Below are 10,525 nucleotides of genomic sequence, written 5' to 3' on the forward strand. Positions count from 1 at the left end.
GTCAAGTCAAGTCAAGTAGGTTTTTATTGTCATTTCAATTATATACAGTACAGTACACAGTGAGATGAGACAGCGTTCTTCCAGGGCCAAGATGCTACATACATGCAACACAACATAAGATATTACATATAAAAAAATAACCACATAAATAAATTACAAAAATATTGTGCAAATAATTGCAGATTGCAAAGAGCAGTTCAGTGTTTGTCAGTTCAGACCTGACATTATGATTTTTATGTGTGACCGGTCTATTGAGTTGAGAAGGCGGATGGCTTGTGGATAAAAACTATTACACAGTCTGGATGTGAGCGCCCTAATGAGTGTGAGGGGTGTGACCGGTCAGACACAATACTGGGGGCTTTGCGGATGCAGCGCATGGTGTATATATCATCGATAGAGGGAAGAGAGACCCCAATGATCTTCTCAGCTGTCCTCACTATCCGCTGAAGAGACTTACGATCTGATATGGCACAAACCAGACAGTGATGCAGCTGCACAGGATGCTCTCAATGGTTCCTCTATAAAAGGTGGTGAGGATTGTTGGTGGGAGCTGGGCCTTCCTCAACCTTCTCAGGAAGAAAAGGCGTTGTTGAGCTTTCTTGTGCAGTGAGTTGGAGTCGAGGGACCAGGTGAGGTTCTCCTCCAGATGGACACCCAGAAATGTTATGCTCTTGACCGTTTCCACAGTAGATCCATCTATGTTGAGCGGAGAGTGAACACTCCGTGTCCTTCTAAAGTCAACAACCATCTCTTTTGTTTTGTCGCCATTCAGGGACAGATTGTTATCTTTACACCAGCTCGTTAGCCTCCTCCCTTCCTCTCTGTACGCTGACTCGTTGTTCTTGCTGATGAGACCCACCACGGTTGTGTCATCAGCAAACTTAATAATATGATTGGAGCTGTGTGTCGCTACACAATCATGAGTCAGCAGCGTGAACAGCAGGGGGCTAAGCACGCAGCCCTGGGGGGCCCCAGTACTCAGTTCCAGTATGGTTCCCGATTCGCACTGCCTGAGGTCTCTCAGTCAGAAAGTCTAGGATCCAGTTACATAGGGAAGTGTTCAAGCCCAATAGGCTTAGTTTCCCGATCAGGTGCTGGGGGATGATTGTATTGAATGCAGAACTGAAATCTATGTACAACATTCTAACGTAAGTGTCCTTCTTATCAAGGTGAGTCAGTGCCAGATGGAGTGTGGTGGAGATGGCATCGTCCGTCGAACGATTCAAACGATACGCAAACTGCAGTGGGTCCAATGTGGGTGGCAGCATGGACTTGATGTGTCTCATGACGAGCCGCTCGAAACACTTCATGATGATGGATGTGAGTGCAACAGGGCGGTGGTCATTGAGACAGGACACTGAAGACTTCTTCGGCACAGGGGTGATGATGGAAGACTTGAAACATGTGGGAACGACGGCGCAGTTCAGAGAGGTGTTGAAGGTGTCGGTAAGAACATCTGTCAGCTGATCTGCACATCCTCTGAGCACTCTGCCTGGGATATTGTCTGGTCCAGCAGCTTTACATGGATTGACTCTGCGTAGAGTCTTCCTCACGTCAGCCGTAGTGAGACACAGCACCTGGTCATTTGGTGAAGGGGTGGACTTCCTCGCTGTCACGTCATTCTGCATGTCAAGTCGTGCGTAGAAACTGTTCAGCACATCTGGAAGGGAGCCGTCACTATCACAGGCAGGTGATGATGTCCTGTAGTTGGTTATGGCTTGTATTCCCTGCCACATGCGCCGTGTGTCACCGATGTCCTTGAAATGGTTGTGAATTCTCTGGGCGTATGCACGCTTTGCCTCTCTGATGGCCCTGGACAGTTTGGCCCTTGCTATTCTTAGGGCCACCTTATCCCCCGCTCCGAAGGCGGAGTTTCGGGTCTTCAGAAGTTTACGCACCTCCGCAGTAAACCACGGTTTCTGATTGGATCGAGAAATTATGCACTTGGACACAATGACGTCTTCGGTGCATTTGTTGATGTAGCCAATCACTGATGACGTATACTCCTCCAATTCAGTGAAGTCACCATAAGTCGCAGCCTCCCTAAACATGTTCCAGTCGGTGTTCTCAAAGCCGTCCTGCAGAGATGGCTCCTTCTGGCCAGATTTTCACCTGTTTCAGAACTGGTTTTGAACATCTGACGAGTGGTCGGTATGCTGGAATTAGCAAAACAGAGATGTGATCCGAGTAGCCGAGGTGTGCACGGGGCTCGATATGCACCGGAGATGTTTGTATAAACAAGATCTAACATATTTTCACCTCTCGTTGGAAAGTCCACATACTGGTGGAATTTAGGAAGCACTGACTTTAGATTTGTGTGGTTAAAATCTCCAGCGACAATAAACAGTCCCTCAGGGTGTATGTTCTGCAGAGACCCTTACGTAGAGTTCCCCAAGCGCCTCCTTAGTATTTGCGCTAGGTGGAATGTATACTCCGATAATGAATACAGTAGTGAATTCCCGTGGTAAATAAAAAGGTCTGCGTCCAACAGTCGCAATCTCCAGCAGCGGTGAGCAGAAGTTATAAACCGGCACAGAGTTCTTACACCACTTTGTGTTGATGAACAAACACAAGCCCCCGCCGCCAGTCGCATAGAGCTGTATTTCTGTCTGCGCGAAATGAGGCTAGTCCGTCTAGTTGAATAGCGGCGTCCGGAACTTTGTCATTAAGCCATGTCTCCGTGAATACAAAGACAGCAGTCTCTGAACTCTCTCTGTGTAGACTGTTGGAGTCGGATGTAGTCCAATTTATTTTCCAGGGAGGAGACGTTAGATAAGATAATGGCCGGAGTGCTGGCCGGCTGGGGTTAGTTTTTAGCCTGCTACAGACTCCCCCCCCCCCCCACGCGTTTCCGTTTCCTCTCGCACCGCTTGCGATGTCTCCATTTCCGGCCCGCAGCATCCGGCAACACTGAGGGACTAGAGGCCGGGTTCATGAAGCAATCCGAGGTTCCGGAGCTTCTCACGCAGCTCAACTTGAATAAATTTATCCGAGTTGTTTAGTTGTAAAAGTAGCTGGCGGTTGTAGACACGAACGTTTGCACCGACTGCCACCGCTTACGATGTCTCCACCTCCGGCGACCGACATCCGGCAACGCTGAGGGACTAGAAGCCGGGTTCTCGAAGCAATCCGAGGTCACGCAGCTCATCTTGAATGATTTTCCAAGTATGTCGTTGAAAAAAGTGACCTACATAGGTAAATCCGAACGTTGCAATCGGAAAAAAACGAACGAAAAACGAACTTTTAGTAGCATCAAGTGTTTTTGGCTCCAGAGTGGCCGCTGTGTGCTACTGCCGTGCCGCCATCTTGGATCCCTGAAAGCGCCCGATCTCGTCTGATCTCGGAAGCTAAGCAGGGACGGGCTTGGTTAGTACCTGGATGGGAGACCGCCTGGCAATACCAGGTGTTGTAGGCTTTTGCATTTTGCCATTCTGACCAGCAGGAGGCAGTCTTCTCTATGCTTTTCTGCATGGATTCTGACAACTTGTTCAGATCACTTGTAAATGAATCACTTTGGAACACCCCCCCCCCCCCCCAGCAAATGCCCCTCCCCCAGCAAATGCCCCTCCCCCCAAGAAAGTCTTAATAAATAGTGAGAGACAGGGCGGCGCTGGGGAGTCACAACTGATTGTAACTGATCAGTAACAGGTTAATCCCCAGCTGTGTCAGAGGGGGGGGGGGTATAGTGAGAGTAAATACCATAGAGTTCTGCCCCCCGTGTTGCCCCTGTGTGGGGGCAGGTGTTTCTGGTGAGTCATTGGGGTAACTGCTTTATCCAAAGGGAGAGGTACATTGGGGCAGGTAGCACTTGGGTATCAGAGAGTTAATGGGGGAGGGGCTGAACTGAGCAAATCTGCTTCATCCAACCAGAGTGGGACTGGGCCCCTGTGAGACTGTGGGGGGGTAATAAGCCCCAGGGCAGGATTTCTGCTTATAATAAACACAGTTTCCCGCAGCCCGATGCCCATAGTCAGGGAAGAGGCGCTAAGTGCAGCGCAATCTCTGTACTGGCAGCTGCTAAGATTCTCCCATTTGCAATATGGCGGCCGGAGCAGCTGCGCATGCGCGCTTGGAAGTATCAGTTACAGCCGCTCGGGTTGGGGGAGGAGCGACATGGGAACGCCTGTCCCTGTAGCCAATAGGAGGCGGACTGAGCGTTGAGCCGCGTACAGCGTTGCGTGTCACTGAGGGCGCTGCGTTCCAAACGCTCTACCGGCATCTGTGAAACAGGCAGGTAAATATGGCGGCGCCCAGGGCGGTGTGACCCCCTATCCGGTATGTCCCCCTATCCGGTATGTCACGTGTTTTATATAAAGCGGGAGAGACTTAGCGCAACCTGCTGCGGGTTTATGTGTCGCACAAACTGAATGTATTACAATAGAGACGTCTGTGCCGGATCCCCGGGGTGCAGGGAGTTGTAGTGGAACTGGGGCAGGACCGGTATGGGGGGGGGGGAGTTGCCCAGTGCCCCGGGGTGCAGGGAGTTGTAGTGGAACTGGGGCAGGACCGGTATGGGGGGGGGGGGGGGAGTTGCCCAGTGCCCCGGGGTGCAGGGAGTTGTAGTGGAACTGGGGCAGGACCGGTATGGGGGGGGGGAGTTGCCCAGTGCCCCGGGGTGCAGGGAGTTGTAGTGGAACTGGGGCAGGACCGGTATGGGGGGGGGAGTTGCCCAGTGCCCCGGGGTGCAGGGAGTTGTAGTGGAACTGGGGCAGGACCGGTATGGGGGGGGGGAGTTGCCCAGTGCCCCGGGGTGCAGGGAGTTGTAGTGGAACTGGGGCAGGACCGGTATGGGGGGGGGAGTTGCCCAGTGCCCCGGGGTGCAGGGAGTTGTAGTGGAACTGGGGCAGGACCGGTATGGGGGGGGGAGTTGCCCAGTGCCCCGGGGTGCAGGGAGTTGTAGTGGAACTGGGGCAGGACCGGTATGGTGGGGGGGTTGCCCAGTGCCCCGGGGTGCAGGGAGTTGTAGTGGAACTGGGGCAGGACCGGTATGGGAGGGGGGTTGCCCAGTGCCCCGGGGTGCAGGGAGTTGTAGTGGAACTGGGGCAGGACCGGTATGGGGGGGGGGAGTTGCCCAGTGCCCCGGGGTGCAGGGAGTTGTAGTGGAACTGGGGCAGGACCGGTATGGGGGGGGGAGTTGCCCAGTGCCCCGGGGTGCAGGGAGTTGTAGTGGAACTGGGGCAGGACCGGTATGGGGGGGGGGAGTTGCCCAGTGCCCCGGGGTGCAGGGAGTTGTAGTGGAACTGGGGCAGGACCGGTATGGTGGGGGGGTTGCCCAGTGCCCCGGGGTGCAGGGAGTTGTAGTGGAACTGGGGCAGGACCGGTATGGGAGGGGGGTTGCCCAGTGCCCCGGGGTGCAGGGAGTTGTAGTGGAACTGGGGCAGGACCGGTATGGGGGGGGTTGCCCAGTGCCCCAGGGTGCAGGGAGTTGTAGTGGAACTGGGGCAGGACCGGTATGGGGGGGGGGGGGGAGTTGCCCAGTGCCCCAGGGTGCAGGGAGTTGTAGTGGAACTGGGGCAGGACCGGTATGGGGGGGGGGAGTTGCCCAGTGCCCCGGGGTGCAGGGAGTTGTAGTGGAACAATATCTGGGGCACCCCCAGTTCTGACCCCAGAAACCCTGCAGTTTGGGGGCTTCCCACTTATTTACCCTGCGCTGCCAGTGGGTACCCCCCCCCCCCCTTGTTTCTTAGGGGCAAACAGCTTGGCACAAGGGGCCCAACTCCCAACTCCCTCAGTCCTGACTGTCACTCTGTGTCCCACAGGCCCCCCCCCCCCCCCCCCCCCCCGGAATCCAACAAATGGCTGAGACTGTTCCCCCCGAATCACCGGACCCTCATCACCCCCTTCCCAGTTCTATTCGGAACCCAGAGACCCCCGAGAGCGGCTGGGACCGGATCCGGGAGCTTTTCCAGCCCAAGTAGGTGCCACTTTGTGTTTCTGCCCCTTGTCTGGGCATCTCCATTGTGTGGGGGGGGGCAGGGAGCGGTACTGCTGGGCCCCCCCAAACAGAACAACATAGGCCCCTACAGCTCTGTATTGGGGGGATCAGGGGGGGGCATCACTCAGTCACCTTTATATTCAGATACAGAGGGCACCGGGGGCCTATTACAGAAGCAGCTGTTGGGCCCAGAGAGTGACGGGAAAGCCCCGGTGAGGTGTCTCCATGACAACTATAGCCCTTCCCCACTATTTATCTTTGCTAGGGGAGGAGTTATTCAGGCAGTATGGCACCGCCCCCCATATAGATGCCCCCCCCCCCGTGTTACTATTTATACAAACGTCTCCCCACTGAGTTACTAATGCCCCCCCCCCCCCCCGGGTTACTATTTATACAAACGTCTCCCCACTGAGTTACTAATGCCCCCCCCCCCCCCCCGGGTTACTATTTATACAAACGTCTCCCCACTGAGTTACTAATGCCCCCCCCCGGGTTACTATTTATACAAACGTCTCCCCACTGAGTTACTAATGCCCCCCCCCCCCCCGGGTTACTATTTATACAAACGTCTCCCCACTGAGTTACTAATGCCCCCCCCGGGTTACTATTTATACAAACGTCTCCCCACTGAGTTACTAATGCCCCCCCCCCCCCCGGGTTACTATTTATACAAACGTCTCCCCATTGAGTTACTCATGCCCCCCCCCCATGTTACTATTTATACAAACGTCTCCCCACTGAGTTACTAATGCCCCCCCCCCCCGTGTTACTATTTATACAAACGTCTCCCCATTGAGTTACTAATGCCCCCCCGTTCCTTTGCCCAGTGAGCAGGGGCAGTACCCGGAGGAGGTGGGGTCGGTGCTGAAGAGCGGGCTGACGGGGGCGCTGCTGGGCTGGGTGTATGGGGGAGTCCCGGCGGCGCGGCACAGTAAGGAGCGCTACATCCAGCAGAGCCAGGCCGAGATCTACCAGCACAGAGTGGAGGCCGTGGTGAGTTGGGGGGGGGGGGCTGTTTAACCCCGGACCCCCAAGGCACAAAGTCACCTGTAGCGACACATGGGATCTCTCCCAACTGCAACTCCCACCTGTGCAGCACATGCGCCTGTGACTACTCGTTAGTGCCTGATACTAATGACTTATTAACCCCTTCTTAGTCCCAGCTCTACCAGTTACTAACCCACTGTCTCCCTGTGCAGCGATCGGCTCACAATGCCGCCCTCCGGGGGTTCATTCGCTACGGGTGGCGCTGGGGATGGAGAGTGGCAGCTTTTGTCACCATCTTTAAGTGAGTACCTACCTATAGTACCTACCCGTGGCCTATAGTACCTACCTATAGTACCTACCCGTGGCCTATAGTACCTACCTATAGTACCTACCCGTGGCCTATAGTACCTACCTATAGTACCTACCTGTGGCCTATAGTACTTACCTATAGTACCTACCCGTGGCCTATAGTACCTTCCTATAGTACCTACCTGTGGCTTATAGTACCTACCTGTGGCCTAGAGTACAATTCCTATAGTACCTACCTGTAGCCTATAGTAGGTAGGTACCTGTGGCCTATAGTGCCTACCTGTGGCCTATAGTACCTACCTAGAGTACCTACCTGTGGCCTAGAGTACAATTCCTATAGTACCTACCCATGGCCTATAGTACCTACCTATAGTACCTACCTGTGGCCTATACTACCTACCTATAGTACCTACCTGTGGCCTATACTACCTACCTATAGTACCTACCTGTGGCCTATAGTACCTACCCAGCGCTACTAAGGCACAGCCCATAATATCTCTATATACTGTATTACAGCTCCGTTAGTACCGGCCTCTCAGTGTATCGGGACAGGGTTGCACTGGGTCACTACGCGGCAGCTGGGGGTAAGTCCCTGTCTCTGTGCCCTGCTGGGTGGGGGGTAATTAGGGGGGTGCGTCAATATCTTTCTGTTCTTCCATAGCTGTCACTGGGGGGCTGTTCCGGCTGAACCTGGGACTCGGTGGCCTATTGAGTGGGTCGCTTATTGGAGCAGCCCTGGGGTAAGTTTTGGGGAGCTCCTCCCTGCCTGTGCCGAATAAGCTGTGCCCCCCAATTCCCTCAATGATTCCCCCCCCTCCCTGTCCCACAGTGTCCCGGCCGGCGCCATGATCTCTGGGCTGCAGTCTCTTTCCGGGGAGAGTATCCGCGACAAGAAACGGCGAGAGCGCCAGGAACTGTACGAGAGTAAACTGCAGGAATGGTGAGCGCCGACCCCCTTGTTCTGAAACCCCATTAGTTCTTCTGTCCACTGCCCCCTTTAACCCTTTCCCCCCCTCCCCGTAGGAGCGCCCGGCTGCAGGTCACAGAGGGGGTTCTACAGGAGATGGAAGCCGCGCAGCTGGAGCCGGTGGAGCAGCAAGTGGAGAGGATTCAGGACCTTCTCCAGCAGCCCAGAAACCCAGCAGTGAGCCCCAGCGAGGGGAGGTGATACCCCAAGAATGGGATCCGGCAGCCCGGGAACCTGGCACCCAGGTCTGGGGGGAGGGGGTGATGCCCCAGGGAAAGGCACCGCTCAGAGACTTGTATGGACTGATGCCCCATCCTTGGCAGGAGAACTGACTATCCCAACGCTCTGGCAGATCACCTACAATCCATTATACACCCACCCAGGCTCACAGCAAGAACCCCCATGGGGGCAGTTGGCGTTATTCTGCGGTGCCAATGGGAGTTGTCTCTGACTTTATGTACTGTAAAAAGCAGCCAATCAGCTTGTGAATAAATCCAATTGGGCCACTGTGGGACGATTCTGTTGCTCATTCTGGAAGGGTTAATTTATTGGGTTATTTGGATGTTGCAAGTGGTCATGGGGCATGGGGGTCAAGTGGGTTTTAGCAGTCACTGTGGGAAGAGATGGGGGGGGGGGCTGTGTATTGGGATTCTGATGGGGCCACTGTGGGGAGGGATAAAGGCCACATGGAGGCACACAGGCCGCTGCCAGTGTAAATACCCCAGGAGAGGGGAGATCCGTTCCTTGGGGGTTGGGCACATCAGGTGGCAGGTTCTGCCCAACAGGAGGGGAACTGCCAGGAGCGAACCTTCCAGAACAATCTGGGCCTCATTCAACTTCACAGGCCCCCCCCCCCCCCCCCCGCTGCATCCAACACAGCCAGCCGGGGGGGTAAGTAGGAAAGGGGCAGAAACACTGTCTGACCTGCCAGATATAAATATCCAGGTATTATTGTTACACACAGAGCTGATCCCTCAGATTGATAGGAACCCCGATACTGTGTGTGTGTGATATTAAAGGGGAAATATCCCTCCCCTGTGGGACATGGGCTCAGTCAGTTGGGGGGGGGGGGGGGGTAAGTAGATATAAATATACAGGTATTATTGTTACACACACAGAGCTGATCCCTCAGATTGATAGGAACCCCGATACTGTGTGTGTGTGTGATATTAAAGGGGAAATATCCCTCCCCTGTGGGACATGGGCTCAGTCAGTTGGGGGGGGGGGGGGGGTAAGTAGATATAAATATACAGGTATTATTGTTACACACACAGAGCTGATCCCTCAGATTGATAGGAACCCCGATACTGTGTGTGTGAGATATTAAAGGGGAAATATCCCTCCCCTGTGGGACATGGGCTCAGTCAGTTGGGGGGGGGGGGGGTAAGTAGATATAAATATACAGGTATTATTGTTACACACACAGAGCTGATCCCTCAGATTGATAGGAACCCTGATACTGTGTGTGTGTGTGATATTAAAGGGGAAATATCCCTCCCCTGTGGGACATGGGCTCAGTCAGTTGGGGGGGGGGGGTAAGTAGATATAAATATACAGGGGGGGCAGCCAATGACAGGATCGACCCCTATTTATACTTCTTTTGATGGGGCAATAGATATATAATGGGGCTCCTGGGTAGTAACAGATACCAGCCTTTCCTACTGCCCAACCCATTGGGTCCCGCTGTTGCCCCCGGGTGTTACTTTTCCTTTCTCCAAATGAAATGTTCAAAAACTGTCTGGCAATGCAAGTTCCGCTTTGACCAAAATGGCTGGCAGTGAAAGGGTTAAAGGGAACCTGTCACTTTTCAGTTTACACAAGGAATGTAATGTAAGTGCTAATAATAATAATAATTATATGCCTTGATCTTTTCTGCATGGCTGTGACTGATACAGCGGCTTTTAAGACTCGCAAAGCCCCATGGGAAATGCTGCCATGAAGGCAAAATCTCGCGAGATTATACGTCAGCCATTCAGGGCAGGGGAGCCAGGAGATCACTGAGAGCTGAGGCCCAGGTAGTGGATCCTGCAGTTTTACTCTCACTGCCTCCCCCCCCCCCCCCCCCCTTCTGAGCTGTAATATATTAAGCTGCCTGATAAATCTGCCCCAAAGCCTTCATTAGAAGGGCAATGTGGATTGGGATTTCTGAGTGTGAAATTAAATTAAAAAAGTCTCCACTCCCTGTAAAGTGGGGGCCCCGGTGCTGCTACACCCCATAGGGTGGGGAACCGTGTATCTCCTGCGGAACAAAAAGTTCTGGGACTTTATAACCAGGAGACTCCATTTGGGCTTGTACTGGGGCGCTTAGGGCCTGATTTAATTGCCCT

At 54.0% G+C, this 10,525-nt stretch overlaps 1 protein-coding gene across 1 annotated transcript; it reads left to right on the forward strand.

The window, feature by feature from the left end:
• Positions 1-5,772: 5,772 nt before the first annotated feature.
• On the forward strand, positions 5,773-8,485 carry timmdc1 (translocase of inner mitochondrial membrane domain containing 1; the record flags this gene model as incomplete). Its single annotated transcript, NM_001127091.1, is given in 7 exon segments — positions 5,773-5,914; positions 6,763-6,928; positions 7,135-7,223; positions 7,748-7,815; positions 7,893-7,971; positions 8,061-8,171; positions 8,255-8,485. Coding segments are annotated over 7 exon segments (777 nt in total).
• Between the last annotated feature and the right edge of the window lie 2,040 nt (positions 8,486-10,525).

The sequence above is a fragment of the Xenopus tropicalis genome, chromosome 2, assembly GCF_000004195.4.
Source record: "Xenopus tropicalis strain Nigerian chromosome 2, UCB_Xtro_10.0, whole genome shotgun sequence".
NCBI classification, from domain to species: Eukaryota; Metazoa; Chordata; class Amphibia; order Anura; family Pipidae; genus Xenopus; species Xenopus tropicalis.